We start from the raw sequence: 18,529 nt of genomic DNA on the forward strand, positions 1-18,529 counted from the left end.
AGAAAGCTAGTTGTACACACACGCAGAGGAGGAAGATGTGTATGAGTACGAAGAGCAAGAAAATGGAGAACAATAAAATTAGGTAATTTATGGGGAAAACAGCTCACAAAAATGCGAGCTATTGTCCTCACAGATGATCCAATACATTTCATGCTATAAATGTACAGCCTGGCTCTTTGACTGGCCTATTCTCTGGCTGCTGAAGTCTGATTCTGAAGCTGGAAAACTGGAAGAAGTATCATATTAACAAACTGTAGCTTAGTCATTTCAGTAGGTCAGATAACAAAGTCCAGTCTGTTTTATTTTTAACCCAAATATTGCAAATATACAGAAAATTACCAGTACAAAGTTAAACACATTTGAATTTATTTACACAATGCTAAAGAAATTTAAGTTTTATTTCCATTTGTGGAATTATGGGGTCTGGCTTTAATGTGTAACTGATGTGGGTCACTGAAACTCGATTATCCCACCTCACATGCAATTTTCTGTCCCAAGGGAATAGAAAACTTGGGTTTTTAGGGCACATGCAGTAATGATCTTAATACTGCTTTACACTTTGGTAGGAAGGCAGCTGTCCCACAGCTTGGGGAAGGACCACATGCTCAGAAAAGGAACGAGAGAGGAGAGAGGGTTGAACAACAGGCACATGGGGACCCTGAGCATTTCTGTGCACGAGGATAAGGAGAGTATGACTAAAACCCTCCTCCCTAGAGGTCCAAACACAGGAGGTGGGCCAAATCATCAAGGAACAGTCAGTCACCTGCTCGTGGCTGAGGGCATGCGGAGGATGAGCACTACATTAAGGATCTGGGGCATAGCAATAAATCATTACCATGTACACTATACAGTTTATACATGTATATATGTACACACACATATATATATAAAGGTACAGATTAGTTTGTTATTCCTCATAAACAGGTACACTTAAGAATGTACTGGTGTGAAGAAATGCATACTGCAAGTTGTTTCGAATTAATGTTCTGACTCTTATTGTTATTATAATGTAACATAACCCAGAAATCAACATGCTCCTGCTATTTCAATGATGCTTCTTGAGGGCAAGGCCTGGGCTCTGCTAGGGCAGGATGGTGCTCCTAGAGCTGCTACCTGAGCTGGACAAACGCGTGGCAGATGGAACATAAAGTCTGGCACCTGCTGACTCTGGCCCTCCCTGTCACTTCATCACACAGCAAATCTTAAAACTTTGGTTTTGTTCAAAGGACGTTTAAGTCCATGTTCCATTTTCCTGCTTCAGGGAAGATGGCAGCAAAGTTGAAAGACGAATCCCTTCCTGTTTTAGCAGTTCCAAGTATCCTGGATGAATATGGGGGTGAGGGGCTACACTGACAGTGAGCAGGATGCGCTCTAGGTCATTGTGGACAGGTGTGGGGCTCTTGAGAGCGCTGCTAAAAGGAAACAGGGAACCTCTACCTGAATGGTTGGCCCGGAAACTAAGTAATGACGAAACACCAGGCCAGCCGTTACCCTGCGGTGGGTGTGGATGGTCCTGGGCTCCTCTCCATATCCTCGTATTGTGACAAAGGCCATGAGAGAACTAGCTCTGGTTTACAGACTTGATGCAGGAGCCGGAGGCAGCCAGCACATTACCAGCCTCTCAGGGATGAAAGGCCAGCTTGGGCATGAGAGGAAGTGAGAAGTCCATTCAAAGGCAGACGTAGAGTCTAAGTTCCAGTTACACCTGGTTCATGCACTCTTCTGAGCCTACCCCCAGAACTGCTGCAACTCTCTGAAGGCTTTTATTCTTCGAAATAGGTTCCCACTGAATTAACAGCCTACAGGAGAGACCAGGCTGGTCTCTGACCAGAGCTAAAAGAAGAGTGAATTCCTCACCTGGATTTAAGAACTCAGACCACTTTGGACTGGTATGTCCAATCTCTCGTTTTGTTTTGTTTTGTTGTTTTTTCCCTGAGACAGTTTCACTCTGTTGCCCAAGCTGGAGTGCAGTGGCATGATCTCTGCTCACTGCAACATCTACTTCCTGGTTCGAGTGATTCTCCTGCCTCAGCCTCCTGAGTAGCTGGGATTACAGGTGCCCACTAACACACCCAGCTAAATTTTGTACTTTACGTAGAGATGGGGTTTCACTGTGTTGGCCAGGCTGGTCTTGAACTCCTGACCTCAGGTGATCCACCTGCCTCGGTCTCCCAAAGTGCTGGGACTACAGGTGTGAGACACTGTCCAATCTCTCCTATAATGCTAAATTCCATTGCTGAAGCCTCCAGAAATGATCTCTTCTGCTACATCAAGCCTAGGGGTTTATACAATTATATACTATGTTTTACCTTCAAAGATAATGTTCCTAACATGAGTAGGACAAATTAGAAATCTGTATTTTTAGAAGCTGTAATGGATTTGGGCTGTCTTACTTTCTGGCTGAGGGCATACATTTGTGAGTGAGCAGGTTGATAAAGAAAGCTAACTAGTCAATAATGAGAATATGCCAGGCTGGCTGGCTGTCTTCAAACCAATGGAGCTAGCCAGTCTGGAGTGGAAACCAGGATGGGGAGGGAGACCCATCAATGGAGAGTCCACTCCCACACTCTTGAGCAGTGACTCTTAATGAGGGGAGGGGCAGTTTCTAAAAACATATTCAAAATTCCCATTACTTTTGTTTCAGCCATGAAAGACAGGAAAATAGAATCTTCTGTTCACCAAGGTGGCAAAAAGGTGCTGAATGCTGCTCGGAAAGTAATGCCACTGATCCCTTCCTAAAGAACAGCAAGTCCTCTACAAGAAGGCAGCCCTGCTCAGAGATCAGCACTCGCACGCGTAAAGATTTCCAAGAGCTCTGAAGCCAGCCAGCCAGCACTGCTTATCACACACACACGGCGACCCTGAACAACTGACTCCATCCCAAGAACACTGTGAGGTTCAAATGACATTATGTGAGTCAAGGTGCTCTGAAAATTTGCCAAGTTCCACAGAAATCCCAGATATCAGTATAAGCAAAGAGCCCAAATTTTACATGGTTAGTGAAGAATATCAAGGTACATGTACTCACAGTGAGTACATGCTAGGAGAAAGGTGAGTGGTCAAACAGTTCTTTTCCGGACACCGAATTTACTTTAGGCAGGAGGGAGGGTGGGACAGAGGCTGACGCTTTATCATTTGTGAGCTGGTGTATCTTTGAAATTATTTTTAATTTAAAACCATGCAAAATGAACGAGCAAAACGACCAGTGTACTCCAGACCTAACCATATTAATTATCTTCACAAAATCTGCTTTAACTTCGTTTTCCAAGTGAAGCTCCCTGACTCATTTAATTCTATTGCAGTTTCAACGTCTCTAAAACTCTCCATCCACTCTCTCCCCTACTTTCCACGCAGCTGTTAATCCATTCTGGGGAGGAGAGAACTTAGCCATCTGCTCACATTCTGACAAAAGTTAATTTGGCACTTTTTTTAAAAAACTGACTTTCTAGCTACAAAATAAACTAGCAGCAAATGGTATCTACCAAAGAATGTCCCAATCATAATCACTGGGAGAAACTATGACCTGCACAGTAGCTACATTAAGACCAAAAGCTTTCCATATTATATTCCTATATAGCAAATATTCAAGCTGTATTAAAACGAATTATTGCAACTTTCCATTAGTATATGGCCACTCCAAAATTCACCCAACCACATTCTATAATTTGTTTTAGCGAAATATCAAATGGAAAACTTCTTTCAATTCAAAATAAGAACTTAATGTATCACACAAAGCATCATCTAGACTGGAAGTGTGTTTTCAACTGGTTCCTCCAAATTTTCATGCCAACTAATTACTTGGTAAAGCCAGAAAAAAGGGGTGAGGAGGAGAGCCTGGTAATAAAATTCTAATTTTTTAAGTCTATAAATCTGAAAACATCTCTAGTCCTGGTTCCATGTACAACAGCAACCTAAGAAGCAGCAGATATGCAGCCATTGTCATGATTCAGCAATGAGCCACACGACAGGTGAAAAGGGAACATGGAAGACTGTGAGGTTCCATCTTTGGGGGGCCACACTGCGCACCCAACAATCAACTCTAGGGAAGAGATCATTCAGCCCGGGCAGACTTTCAGCCCAGTCTGTACCCTGTCCTTGGGTAAGTCCACTGGCACACACACAAAGCACAGCTTGAAAGATCTCAGAAGAAACAAGAGTTTCTCTTTTAATAGGTGCTAAATCTAGTCAATTCTCTGCTGTTCCCTTCTTCCGGCTGCAAGTTAAAAATATTGCCCTGTAAGTTTTCCTGATTTATTATGTGGGAATCACATGGTTAAGTTAGTTGCCAAGGGGCAATTAATAAGAGTATTGCCTAATTGAAAAGGGGAAAAGAAAAATCACTGTGGTCTGTGGTCTCCGGAAAAAAAAAAAAGGAAGTGGGAGCTGTGTGAGGAGCTGGTGTGCAGTGTTCTTGGAGTAGGGCTGTCCCCAGATGGAGAAAAGCCGGCCAGGCTGTGTCAGCCTCTGCAGCCTCTGTTTTCATCTCTACAGCTGCTTCGTGGCACCAGCAGAGCCCAGGGATGGTACCAAGAACATTGTGAGAGCTGATGCTGGAGTTGGCAGATCCCCTGGGGCAGGCGCCATGCAGAACACACAGAAGTGGGTTAAGTGAAAAGGTCCCTTCGAATTCCATTTCATTTCCCTTAAAAAACAATACAAAAGCCCATACTTTGCAAAGACACAGGACAGGAAATAGGAAGTTAAAGAATTTAAAATGTCCCCCCATTCTCAGAGCCAATTGTAAAAAAGTGCTCAGGGTTCCCCACCCCCACCCTGCATTTCTTTAATGTAGGTCCTTTTGGCTTTGATGGAAGCAGCAGAAACAGAGCTGGGTCCCTCGCAATGGGAAATTTATTTCCCTGAAGTTGGAGCCACAGGGAGTGTAAGAGGTACTGTGGTTCCACCATCCATGCTGGGTCCAGCTCCTCTGAAGAGCTATTCCAAGAGGTCCTGAAAAAGACATGCACTATATTACCAACAGACCACAACACTCTTACTTCAAAAGCAATCACTTAGTTTCTGGGCTTGCCAAATCTTAGGGTTATTAATTGCCTTGGCCCTGGCATATCTTGATCACGAACAGAAGACAGATTTTTTTTCAGGTGTCAGGGAGGGGGACTACCATTCAAGAAGAAATAGCCTCACCTCATCTGAGTCATCATGATAACCACTTTTATTAGTGTGGGAGGCTGTGTCCAAAGCATCCACACCGTCCACGCCGTTGGCCTCTGCGTGCTGCTGCAGCACAGAGTAGCGATGCACCAGGAACCTGGGGATAGAAACCTCCTTAGCACTCGTGTGCCCCACTGGGGTGTTTCTTACAGGACTGTGGACTTTCTCAGTTTTATACACTCAGGAATGCAGCACAGACACAGAAAGCACAGTCCATGGTTGACATATGAAAATGTAAGACATGAGAATATTTGGGCCTGATTTTTCAGAAACAGTATTTGCAAGTACCTAGTTTTTGCCAAGAGCAGACTCAGCCATATGCTCTAGACTGGCTTTCTGGCTTGAACTCAGTACCTTGGATTGACCTCTGTGTTCCTTACCTTCCCCCACAGACATATTTCTTCACAATGAGCACTCCTGCTACAACTGTGACCAGCATCAGTCCCACGATGGCCAGGATAATTGGAACAGAATTTGACTTGGAATTCTTGAGAAATTAAAACACAAACACAGAAGCTTTTAGGCAGGCATATCCTAGGACTGAGGTCAAAGCAGCCACTCATTCCCCTCATCTCTTTATGAATGATCTGCAGTCCTGATGCACTTAATGATGGCTCTTTTCCAATCCCCCAAGATGAACCATCTCAGTGTTACCAGAAGAATATTATAGCTGGCATAGAGTCTTCTGAATTCCACCTGACTTGAACTTTCAAATTTGGTGGCTTAAATGTCAAAGTTACACTGGAAGCCTTGGCAACTGCCTAGATCAGGTATGATTCCTCTGCACTACCACTGTTGACAAGTCTTGGGGCTTAAGGGTGGAGCAGGAAAGGGAGACTACTGTAACAGGCGCTGAATGACTCTAGAACAGGGCCATTATCTGGGAAGAAGCTGTGTCAATGCTATACCAGGCAGGCCATTATATGACACCAAGATTTATTTTTTTACTTAATTTTTGTATGTTACTATAATTAAGCCTTGTCATATCATTGTTTGCATGTGACCTACCTGCTGGAATATGTGTTTTCAATGTATCCCATTGGAGGCGGAGCTGGATTCTGAAACAAGCTGTGTCCCTGTGGGTGGGAGTCCTGTGCGATCCCACACAGAAACACTCTGAGGACAGCCACCAGGAACCCAAGAGAGGGGTGCACAGGAGGAACTTGCTCCCTTACAAATACAGACACCCACACACTCCTCTCCCACCATCTCCTTAATCCCACCCCTTGTGAGTCCCTCATCCCTTAGGATGGCAGAGAGGAGGGGCTGCAGGTTGTCTAGCTTGACCTCTCCTATTATGGATTAGGAAACGCGCCTGCTGTTTAGCATCTGGTCATGCTGCTGGCCTAGTGCTTCTTTTTCAAGAGGTTTCTTCTTTACACATATCCAAATCCACAGGTAGTTGGATTTGGATGCCGTCTCATAACTTTTTTTTTTTTTAAATTGAGACAGGATCTTGGTCTGTCACCCAGGCTGGACTGCAGTGGTAAGATCACAACCCACTGCAGCCTGGACCTCCCAGGCTCAGGTGACTCTCTTGCCTCAGCCTCCTGAGTAGCTGGGACTACAGGCACGCACCACCACATCCAGCTACATTTTTTTTTTTTTTAAAAGATGGGGTTTCTCCATGTTGCCCAGGCTGGTCTCAAACCACTGACCTCAACCGATTTGCCCACCTCAGCCTCCCAAAGTGCTGGGACTATAGAGGTGTGAGCCACTGCACCTGACAGATAACTTGTTCTAAATCAAAACCAGCCCATCACCATAGCTCAATTTTTCACTTTGAAGACACTTAACGTGACTTGGTCAAAGATCACCCTACCTATTGCCCAGTGCTCTTCTCTTCCACACATGCACAATTCCAGGTCATGGACCTTCACAGTCTTTTTTTGGATATGGAATCTTGCTCTGTGGCCCAGGCTGGAGTGCAGCAGTGGGATCTTGACTCACTGCAACTCCCACCTCTCGGGTTCACAGGATTCTACTGCTTCAGCCTCCCGAGTGACTGGGACTACAGGTGTGCACCACTACAGCCAACTAATTTTTTTAATTTTAATTTTTGTATTTTTAGTAGAGACAGGGTTTTACTCTGTTGGCCAGGCTGGTCTTGAACTCCTGACCTCAGTGATCTGCCCACCTCAGACTCCCAAAGTGCTGGTATTACAGGTGTGAGCCACTGCGCCTGGCCCACGGACAACCTTTTTGGGCTTTTCTAAATGACTCTCAGCCTCAGAATTTTCCACAACTGTATGATTTTAAGAATTTTACAACTTTACAGAATTTCATCCCGCCATCCTCAATAAGAAAAGAGCTTTCAGTAGAGCTTATCACTGGGTTACGTGACCCATCCTTCATGCTAACAGCCACGTATGTATAGGGAAGCCTGACCATTTTGTATCATTAACAAAACTCCCAACGCTTTAACTTTGATTTTTCTTGGCAGAACACAAAATCCTATTTGTACCTGAAAACTAGACCTACTTTAACATACCTGCTTTTCCGGACTCAAAAAGTTGCTTGTGCATTTCTTTTTCAAGTCTTTTACTTCTCGAACAGGATTTACCCCACCCTGGCATTTGTCCCCTGGAATTTTCCGGTACCTACCAGGCAGAGAAGATTTGATAATATAAGATAAGGATGTATTCCTGGGTCTCTGCCTATTTCTTGGAAACATGACTTGAAAAGCTACCAAAAAACTTCCCTCCTGACATCATCTTTCAGGCCTAGGGGGATGCCCACAGGGATTTTTGGGGGATATTTTGTGTAGTCTCAGGCCTTGAGCAAACTAAGCATCTCTGTCCCCTGCTGCCAGGAACATGCCTGTTCTTTCTACCTAAGAGGTTGTGCCAAACAAATGTGACCCCAAAAAAGCTTGTTAACAAGTGGTACAAAACGGGAGGGGAGAAGCTATCAGGGGAGGGAGGTCATGAGGCCCCTTTAGAGCAGCATGTCCAATATGGTGGCTACTGAAACTAAAACATGAAAATTTCACTTCCTCGGTTACAACAGTGTCCACAGCCACGTGTGGCTAGTGACTACCACATTGGACACAGCAAATTACAGAACACTTCCATCACCAAAGAAAGTCCTATCAGACGGAGCTCTCCCTGCCTGTGCCTAAACTGTGCCAGATGAGCAATGGACATTCATGGCGGATGGGACGCTTCTGTCATTCTGCCTGTGGGCCCCTCACCTCTCCTCCCTGCCTGGGAGTGGTGGGCAGAAGGCAGGGGTGCAGGATCTGGCTGAGCTTGTTCTCCCGCCCTCTGCCTTGTGGAGTTGGTGGGGTTGAATCCTCTGACACCAAGCACCTGCGGCTTACCTCTTGCAGCTGTCCCTTGAGGGAGGCCTGCACATCCTGCTGCCCCCACCCCGCCAGCCCTCTAAAAAGAGTGCTCTGAAGCAGGGCTTGGATCTCAGAGTAGAGAGAAGCAGTTTTCATTCTGAACAAGGACACCTCATCTGTCATGACAAGGGAGAAAAGGCCACCTCACCCATTTGTTGTTAGGTGTTCTTCTCTTCCATACAGACAAAACTCCAGGTCGTGGCCCTTCAGTTCTGGCTGCTCCACACACTTGGAGTCATTTTCTGGACGGTAGTAGCCAAAATCACTGCAAGAGTCAGCAAATAAAGTACCTTTCAAAGCAGCTGGAAGACAGTAAGTGACTAGCAATGAAGGGTTATGTGGGGCAGTGGATGCTTAACATTCCAGTCTTGGGTTGTTAGAAAGTAGCTCAGGAAGGCCTGTGATGCCTCTGAAGGAGGTTCACTTAGGAAAACAGACATGGAGAGGGCTTCTTTTTTTTGAGATGGAGCCTTGCTCTGTTGCCCAGGATGGAGTACAGTGGCGCCATCTCGGCTCACTGCAACCTCCACCTCCGGGGTTCAAGTGACTTTGCCTCAGCCTCCTGAGTAGCTGGGATTACAGGCACGTGCCACCACGCCCAGCTAATTTTTTTATTTTTAGTAGAGACGGGGTTTCACCATGTCAGTCAGGCTGGTCTTGAACTCCTGACTTCGTGATACGCCCATCTTGGCCTCCCAAAGTGCTGGGATTACAGGCACGAGCCACCATGCCCGGCTAGAGAGAGCTTTATTGAGGAAAAGCAGCTTATGGGTCTGACCTGGTGGGTGTAGGACTAGCTAGGGTCCCAAGGCTGTACACTGTAGGCAGCTCAGGTGCAGGGTGGGGACTGATGTAGCCTGCAGTAGGGTGAGGACCCACACAGAAACCTCAGCATCAGCAGCAGCTCTCAATTCAGGGATAGCTGGCAATTCTTTTCTTTTCTCTCTCTTTTTTTGTTTTGAGACAGGGTTCCGCTCTCTTGTCCAGGCTGGAGCATAGTGGCATGAACACTGTAGTCTCAATCACCTAGGCTCAAGTGATCTCCCCACTTCAGCCTCCTAAGTAGCTGGGACCACAGGCATGCGCCACCATGCTAAGCTAATTTTTTGTAAAGATGAGGTCTTGCCATATTGCTCAGGCTGGTGTTGAACTGGGCTCAAGTGATCCATCCACCTCAGACTCCCAAAGTGCCAGCATCACAGGTGTGAACCACTGTGCTTGGCTAATTTTTGTATTTTTTGTAAGGACAGGGTTTCACCATATTGCCCAGCCTGAGCTCAAACTCCTGAGCTCAAGGGATCCACCTGCCTCAGCCTCCTGATGTTTTGGGATCACAGGCATGAGTCACTGTGTCCAGCCCGAAATTCTTTTCTTTACCTCCAAATGTCATTATGATGTTACCCTTGCGGTACATTGCAAATTTTTTGTCTTTCCCACTTCTGTTCCTCTTAGCTTCTTATATAGCCTTTGCCTCCCGTTCTACTCCATCTCTCCATAGTGCCATCCACTGCTCTCCTTTTCCTGCTTTCCCCAAAGAAACAATGTCTGCTGACAATCTCCAGGCTGACTCCCCATGAGTATCCTTGGTCCCACTCCTCCAACCTGCCCTGGGGCCTTGCTTCCCTGAGTTTGAGGGGAACAATCAATCTCTCCCACTCAGCTGGTGGCTTCTCCTTAGTCTGCCTATGTCTTGACCTTAGAAATTATTTCCTTAACCCACCTCTCCCTTACTACCCACATTTGTCAAAAGATTACTTTTTTACTTGTCCTATTTTACGCATTTGTTTTTTCTTCCAATGCATTTTGACTTCGATCCCCTCTGCAACTTTGAAAATGAGTGTCTGGGCTGGGCGTAGTGGCTCACGCCTATAATATTAGCACTTTGGGAGGCTGAGGTGGGCAGATTACCTGAGGTCAGGAGTTTAAGACCAGCCTGGCCAAGATAGTGAAACCCTGTCTCTACTAAAAATACAAACAATCAGCCGGGTGCAGTGGCACACGCCTGTAATCCCAGCTACTCGGGAGGCTGAGGCAGGAGAATTGCTTGAACATGGGAGGCGGAGGTTGAGTTGAGCCGAGATCACACCACTGCACTCCAGCCTGGGTGACAGAGCGAGACTTCATCTCAAAAAAAAAAAAAAAAAAAAAGAAAAGAAAAAAAAAAAGAAAATGAGTGTTTGCAGTGTCCCCAAGGCTCAATAATCATTAAATTCACTGGAGTCCTCTCTGGTCACATTCCCCCCGACCACCCATTCTGCAGCATCTGACACACCGTTGTGCCCCTGCCCACCTTGGCAATGGCAAAGCTGCACTCATCTGTTTCTCTGGCCACCGCATGCTCTTTTTTCCTAACCCATAAATGTAGTCTTTTGCCAGTGGGTGTGGGGGGGAGGCAGAATGCATTCTCTTGCTTTTTCTCTATCTGTTCTCCCTTAGTGATCACAACTATTTTGGGGTTACAACTAAAACTTCCAGGTTTTACCTCTCTCAAGTTCTAATCCTATATTTCAAATACATGCTGGATATCACCATCTAAATATGCTGACAAAACCTCAAAGAAACAAGACGTTTCTCCTTTGTGCCAGACTCTCCTTATCCCTTTCGTATTTGCCCAGGATACTACTTCCTTCCCACTATCTCAGTGGAACATTTAGCCTGAGCATCCTCCTTTCAGACCCTTACTTATTTAACAGGGCTACTATGACTTCCCCAATGGCTTATCTTCCAGAACACCCTTCCTTGATTATGCTGTTGGTGTCTCTGCTCACAGCAGTCCACTGGCGTTGATGACCTGCTTCTTCCCAGATGCTCATGTTCGAATCCTACCATTTGTCAATGCTCAGCTCATACCACCTCCTCAACAAGACCTTCTTTGACCCAATTCCTTTCAGCTCTAGATGAAATATTCTCTTCCTTTTCTAAATCCCCATGGCACCTGCCACCTTCTGTTGTGCCACAAATTTTCCATTATCACTTTTTTCATTGCCTGTGCACAGCTGGTATTCAACAAGTATTTGGGGAATATATAGATGCTGCTTGTATTTCAAGGTTTTCCTGTTAAGTATTTAGGAGAGTGGGTATAGAGAACAAAAGATGCTGAAGATATCACACCTCCTATAACAGGAGGAAATTCAGGTGAGAGTTTTAGGTACTCAATCCAAAAATTCTGGATTTTTGTGAGTACCCTTCTCACTCATAAAGGACCTAATTTCCAAACATGCGGGCTCTGGAGGTGAGATGCCACCTTCACATCCCAGCTCTTCCAATTCCCATGAGCAAGTTAGTCACGTCCTCTCTGTTGTGAGGTTAAATGTAAATTGCCTAGGATAGTGCCTAGCACAGAGTTAGTGCTCAATAAATGTTAGTTGCTATCATGCTTACATTATTATCAAATATAATATGCTCCCAAGAAATCTGGGGCTTAATGGTGGAAGCAAACCTATAAATAGTAATTAAAGGGCCGGGAGTGGTGGCTTACACCTGTAATCCCAGCACTTTGGGAGGTCAAGGTGGGTGGATCACCTGAGGTCGGGAGTTCAAGACCAGCCTGAACAACATGGAGAAACCCTATCACTACTAAAAATACAAAATTAGCCGGGTGTGGTGGTGCATGTCTGTAATCCTAGCTACTCAGGAGGCTGAGGCAGGAGAATCACTTGAACTCGGGAGGCAGAGATTGCAGTGAGCTGAGATTCAGCCTGGGCAACAAGAGTGAAACTCTATCTCAAAAAAAAAAATGTTATTAAAACATAGTAAGTGCTGTAATAGAACTCTGGGGGTCTAGATGAGGGAAAGCCCATCTAGTGGTGTTACCTGAGCTAAGTACGAAAGGCTAAGTGGGAAGTCGCCAGACTTGGGGGTAAAGCAGGGACTGTGGAGAGACTTTCCAGGCAGAGGAGGCATCGGGAACCACTGCATAGTTGGAGAAGAGCAGAAGCACAGGTGAAGAGCCTGGCATACATGGAGTCAAGGATGGGAGAGAATCCTTTAGAGTATTACAGGTTCATTGATGACCCTAGCCCTACTGGGATACCAAAGGTGATCCTTACGGAAACAGAGAAGGGAGGACCCTTGAGCACGCCACACAAAGGTGTGAGCCATGCAGGAGGAATCATACTGCGTTAGACCTGCATTTTGGTTCGACCTGTATTCTATTGTCACCTGTGGTTTGAGAGAACATCATGTGCAGGGCCACGGCTACTATCTACCTGCCTTCTTTGTCCAAATCCTTTAGGATCTGCTTTTATTTTGTGTCAGTATCTTTTGCAGGTAACAAGTTCCACAGATTATACCTGTGACGTGAAGCCGTTCCACTCATCTGCCTGAAAATTACCTCATTTAAGCTATCCAGGGACTCCTTGCCCTTATATAATCAAGTAACCCTATGCCAGCCAAGTAACTAATCCTTAAGCCTGGATGGTCCTGAACTCTAGGGAGTCCACTTTGATGGCCTCTAAACCTTGATGGGGACCGATCCAAGATGGCCGATCACTAACAGCTCAGGATTGTAGCTCCCAGTGAAAGCTCAGAGAACGAGACGACGCCACACTTTTAGACGAATTTTCGTCACTCATGGATCAGCCGATTCCCAGTGGAGGAGCCCCACGGGTCGCCAGCGCGACTCTTGTGGCCGCCGCAGCTGTTTTGCGCGGCGCAGCAGCTCTTCATGCAGAGCAAACGGGACTGCTTCCCCTACTGACCGCTTCCCCTACTGACCGGAGTTTGGAGCTCCGGGAAGTCAGAGCCGCTTGTTGCGGACTCAAGAGGGAAGCCAGACCAGAGATTCCCGGGCAGAAGAGCACCATCAGTCTTATCGCTGCTATTTAGGCCGCCACAGTGGGTGGCTCGGATCCCAGCACTGGGAATCAATAAATCGGACGTCGACTCAGAAACCTAATTAGAAAGGCGGTTCATCTACAATGAAGGGAAAAAAACAGCCTAAGAAGGCTGAGTATATCCAAAATCAGAACCCATCAGCAACGGAACAAGCCCTGATGGAAAAGGACTCATCAGCAGCAGAACAAGTCCTGATGGAAAAAGACTGTGTTCCATTATCTGAAATAGGCTTTAAAAGGTGGATGATGAGAAACTTCTGGGAGTTAAAGGAACTTGTTCTAACCCAATATAAAGAAACTAAGAACTTTGAAAAAAGGTTCGATGAAATGATGAAAAGAATAGACAATATAGAGAGGAATACAAATGAACTTATGGAGTTGAAATATACAACACGAGAACTTAGTGAAATATGTACAAGCTTAAATAGCCGAATGGATCAAGCAGAAGAAAGGATATCAGAGGTCGAAGACCAACTCAATGAAATAAAACGACAAGACAAGAATAGAGAAAAAAGGATAAAAAGGAATGACCAAAGTCTCCAAAAAATATGAGACTATGTGAAAAGACCTAACATACATTTGATTGGTGTACCTGAATGTGATGGAGAGAATGAATTCAAGCTGGAAAATATTCTTCAGGATATTATCCAGGAAAATTTTCCTAATTTAGCAAAGCAGGACACTATTCAACCCCAGGCAATACGGAGAACACCACAAAGATATTCCTCAAGAAGACCAACCCCAAGGCACATAATCGTTAGATTCACCAGGATAGAAAGGAAGGAGAAAATATTAAGGGCAGCCAGAGGGAAAGATCAGGTTACCCATAAAGGGAAGCCTATTAGGCTTACAGCAGATCTCTCAGCAGAAACCCTACAAGCTAGAAGAGAGTGGGGGCCAATATTCAATATACTTAAAGAACAGAACTTTCAGCCCAGAATTTCATATCCTGCCAATTTAAGCTTTACAACTGAAGGAAAAATAAAATCTTTTAGGAACAAGCAAGTACTCAGAGATTTTATTACCACCAGGCCTGCTTTACAAGAACTTCTAAAAGAAGCATTATACATATAAAGGAACAACCAGTATGAGCCTTTCTAAAAATACACCAAAAAGTAAAGAGCATTAACATAAAGAAGAATTTACATCAACGAAAGGATAAAATAGCCAGTTAATATCAAATGGCAGTAATCCTAAATTTAAATCGACTAAATCCCCCAATCAAAAGATACAGACAAAATCTAACGGTGTATCTAAAGAAATACAAAGACTCAAAATAAAGAATTGGAAAAAAACTTACCGGAGAGCAAAAATAAAAATTAAACGGAGAGCAAAAATAAATACATAAAAAGCAGGAGTTGCAATTCTCACAATTAATAAAATAGATTTCAAAGCTACAAGGATACAAGGGTAAAAGGATTAATGTAATAAGAGATCTTAACACCCAGATACATAAGACCCATAATGAGATTTAGATTCAACGAGACAGAAAATTGATAACGATATCCAGGACTTGAACTCAGATCCAGAACAAATAAACTCAACAGAGCTCTCCATTTTAAACACACAAAATATACATTATCCACTTTAAACACACAAAATATTGATCGGCCATTATTGATACCCATTTTAGGAATGAAGTAATATTTCTTTTTCCCTCTTTTTCTCCTTATCCCTCTTTTTTTTCTCTTTTTCCCTCTTTTTCTTTCTCAAAAAAAAAAAAAAAAAAAAAAAAACCTTGATGGGACCATGACTATACTGATGTCACCTCTAGTCTTAGGACCAACCACCATCTCTCCGTCTTTATTCTTGGGGAGGATCCAAAACCTAGTGTCCCACCTGCTGAGCTCATGCTGTCAGGCTGCTTTCTTTTTCTTTTTTGTTTGAGATGGGGGTCTCGTCATATTGCTCAGGCTGGTCTTGAACTCCTGACCTCAGGTGATCCACCCACTTAGGGGCTCCCAAAGTGCTGGGTTTATAGGCATGAGCCACCATGCCAGGTCTCAGGCTGTTTTCTCAAGTCCAATTTCCTCTTTGCTCCTCTATCACATTTTTTGGTGTTTTTGTCTTTTCATTTTCTACAGATTTTTGTTTGAATTATTCTTTCTTATATCACTTCTCTCCTTCCCACCACTGTCAACTCAGGATTTCTGGGGTTTGTTGCTGGTTCTGCCCAATAATTAACTGTCTAATATGATTATATTATCTGTCCAATTATTAACAATTTTGGTTTCCTTTCTCTGTGCCTCAGTTTCCTTGATAAGCAGCAGCAGTTCTACACTCATGGGGAAAAGGGTTTCAATTTTTTTGAGACAACAGTTTTGGCTGGGTACGGTGGCTCATGCCTGTAATCCCAGTACTTTGGGAGGCCGAGGTGAGTGGGTCACAAGGTTAGAAGTTTGAGACCAGCCTGGCCAATATGGTGAAACCCTGTCTCTACTAAAAATACAAAAATTACCCGGGTATGGTGGCAGGTGCCTGTAGTCCCAGCTACTTAGGAGGCTGAGGCAGGAGAATTGCTTGAACCCAGGAGGTGGAAGTAGCAGTCAGCCGAGATCACGCCACTGCACTCCAGCCTAGGTGACAGAGCGAGACTCCATCTCAAAAAACAAAGAGTCTCGCTGTTTAAGCGAGTAAGCCAATCTTGGCTTACTGCAACGTTTGCCTCCCAGGTTCAAGTGATTCTTGTGTCTTAGCCACCTGAGCAGCTAGGATTACAGGCATGCATCACCATGTCTGGCTAATTTTTTTTTTTTTTGTAGAGATGGGGTTTCACCATGTTGGCCAGGCTGGTCTTGAACTCCTAGCTTCAAGTGATCCATCCACCTTGGCCTCCCAAAGTGCTGGGATTACAGGTGTGAGCCACTGCACCCGGCTGGATTTCAATATTTGTTAGCCGTATAAGGAAACTGTCTTTCACCTCCTCCAACAGGGAAAGGGAGACAGAGCAATCTGAGGAATGCTGATACCAGAGAAAGTCCTCCAGGGAACAGAGGCAGATGGAGGGCTGCTTGGTCACAACATAGTCTCGACCATTCTGACACACGGATGACTTGCGTAGCCTCAGAAACTGTTCTTTATAGCCCAAAATGCAGCCATCTTCATAATCTTCAGGGTCTGTGGAGTGTGCCAGCCATATGGTATAGTCCTTCTCTTCACCTAAAGGAGAGACAGACTGTTCAGGAAAGTGCGCAGCACAGAACTCACCCACGGGAGGCAGCTGCCAGGCTATAGGAAGAACAAGGAGAGGGAAAGTGGGAATGTCTGACTCAACCTACTGCTTCATTTTGGAATTGCAAACAAAAAGTTACATTAGTCTAGAGCCTACTAGCAATTGCATTTCCTTGTGCCAAAAGAGTATTCTTTCCATCTCAACATCCATCTGAGGACTAGGAAAAACCCTATTTGTTTTGAAGTGGAAAAATGGATAAAAAACCTCTGAAGTTCCTTCCAAACTAAGAGGCTGCTGTCTGTGTGTCTCGCATACCTACGTCCTCAGTCAGCAGGAGCTGTCATAGGTAAGCAACCAGATATTCTCCACTCAGGGCCAGAGAGCTCTTTGTTTAGGACAAGATACTAATTAGCCAAGAGCACAGGTTCAATTTCACCATGTGTTCATCGGCTTAAAGCAGAAGGGAAAACATCCTCTTCCTAGACTTCTAGCTCTAGTTGACCGGTTCTCAAATGCAGATTGTTGATAAACATGGTTTCTGGCTTAGTATGTCGTATCATCTACTGGAAAAACGACTCAAAGCCTGTGACCTAAAGACAGTGGATTAGGTTTTTATCCTTCCGGATATGAAGACCAGCAAAGGGCCCTATAAAGAGCAGGTGCTTAACAAATCTTTTAATGACATTAAACTTTAGGGGTAACTGGAGAACTGCCTGCTGAGGGGAGAACTCCTAAGCCAGCTTCTGTATAGCCTACTGAATGGATTTAGATGACAGCGACCCTCAGGTATTAAATCTATTTGAACGTCTTATGGAAAAGTAAGGTTCAAACCAAGGGTGTGCTCCCTCAAGAGTTACTGAATCAGCATGCTGAGGAAATGAGCCCATGACAACAGTCTTGAAGGACCAAACTGAACTGAAGTTGAATTTGGAACTTAACATCTGTAAACGTTAAGTCTTTTATTGTATTATGCGAACTCGAAACTATAGGTCATCCTTTCTCCAGTGTTTTTCTTTATCCTACTTATTTCTTAGTAAAATGCCAGCACCTTTGTTTGGCACTGAGGTCAGGGTTTGCTTGTGACACTTTGGGGACACTGTGCAATGAACACTCTGAATCCTTTTCTGAAGCTATTTTCTGGGCCTTTAACATTGCTTAATGTTGAAATGATAATATTTTGGATATATTAAGCTTATTTTACTACTATCACCTTCCTTTTCACTTTTATAACGTAGCTGACAGAATAATTTCAATGACATATGTGGCCCTCATATTTCTCCTGGACAGTGCTAGCACCAAGGAGGAGGCTTTTTTTCTGATGCTATTTCATTACTTAATCACCCACACAAAACATCTGTCAATCCTCTTTCATATGCATATGTATCTGCTGATTTCAGCCAAAATAAATTAAACCATATTGATTATTCAGGGAAATGGGCTTACAAGTTTCTGGTAGAAAAGGTCACAGGAGACACTCACAGTTCCTTTCAAGGATATCTTTAAAATCAATGGTGTAGGAGACCCACTGGCTGGTCAGGAAAGATTCTGTGAAGCCCCAGATGCTGATATTCATGGACCTAGCTCCAGGTTCTGAAGCTAGGCCAGTGAAATAGATGGGGTCCCTGGTGAATGTGTAGGTTTGCCAGCACTGACCTTCGTCTGTGGAGAACCTGAAACCACAATTAGACAAAGATCATGACAGAGGATCAACGTGTACTGGGAATTCAGGAAACCACTCTGGCTGTTTGATCCCAAACCAGACAAAACCCCTTATATTTAGGTGATAGCTTATTGGCTCACAACTATTTTAACCTTTTTTTTTTTTTTGAGACGGAGTCTGCTCTGTCACTAGGCTGGAGTGTAGTGGCTGCAATCTCAGCTCACTGCAACCGCCACCTCCTGGGTTCGAGCGATTCTTGTGCCTCAGCCTCCTGAGTAGCTGTGATTACAGGGACATGCCACCACACCCAGCTGGATTTTTGTATTTTTAGTAGAGACGGGGTT

The 18,529-nt window shown here is 44.6% G+C and overlaps 1 protein-coding gene across 7 annotated transcripts in view; it reads right to left on the reverse strand.

The window, feature by feature from the left end:
• Positions 1–275: 275 nt before the first annotated feature.
• Positions 276–18,529, reverse strand: part of SORT1 (sortilin 1) — an 88,046-nt gene continuing 69,792 nt past the window's right edge. For all 7 annotated transcript variants that reach the window (XM_017974996.4, XM_035252381.3, XM_035252380.3 and 4 more), the window contains 7 exons: positions 18,005–18,195; positions 16,323–16,512; positions 8,667–8,783; positions 7,664–7,772; positions 5,553–5,659; positions 5,146–5,269; positions 276–4,950 (listed from right to left, as the gene is read on the reverse strand). In XM_017974996.4, the coding sequence (XP_017830485.4) occupies positions 4,936–4,950; positions 5,146–5,269; positions 5,553–5,659; positions 7,664–7,772; positions 8,667–8,783; positions 16,323–16,512; positions 18,005–18,195 (853 nt within the window). In that variant the 3' untranslated portion in view covers positions 276–4,935. The remainder of the gene's footprint in view (positions 4,951–5,145; positions 5,270–5,552; positions 5,660–7,663; positions 7,773–8,666; positions 8,784–16,322; positions 16,513–18,004; positions 18,196–18,529) is intronic.

The sequence above is a fragment of the Callithrix jacchus genome, chromosome 7 (genome assembly GCF_049354715.1).
Source record: "Callithrix jacchus isolate 240 chromosome 7, calJac240_pri, whole genome shotgun sequence".
NCBI classification, from domain to species: domain Eukaryota; kingdom Metazoa; phylum Chordata; class Mammalia; order Primates; family Cebidae; genus Callithrix; species Callithrix jacchus.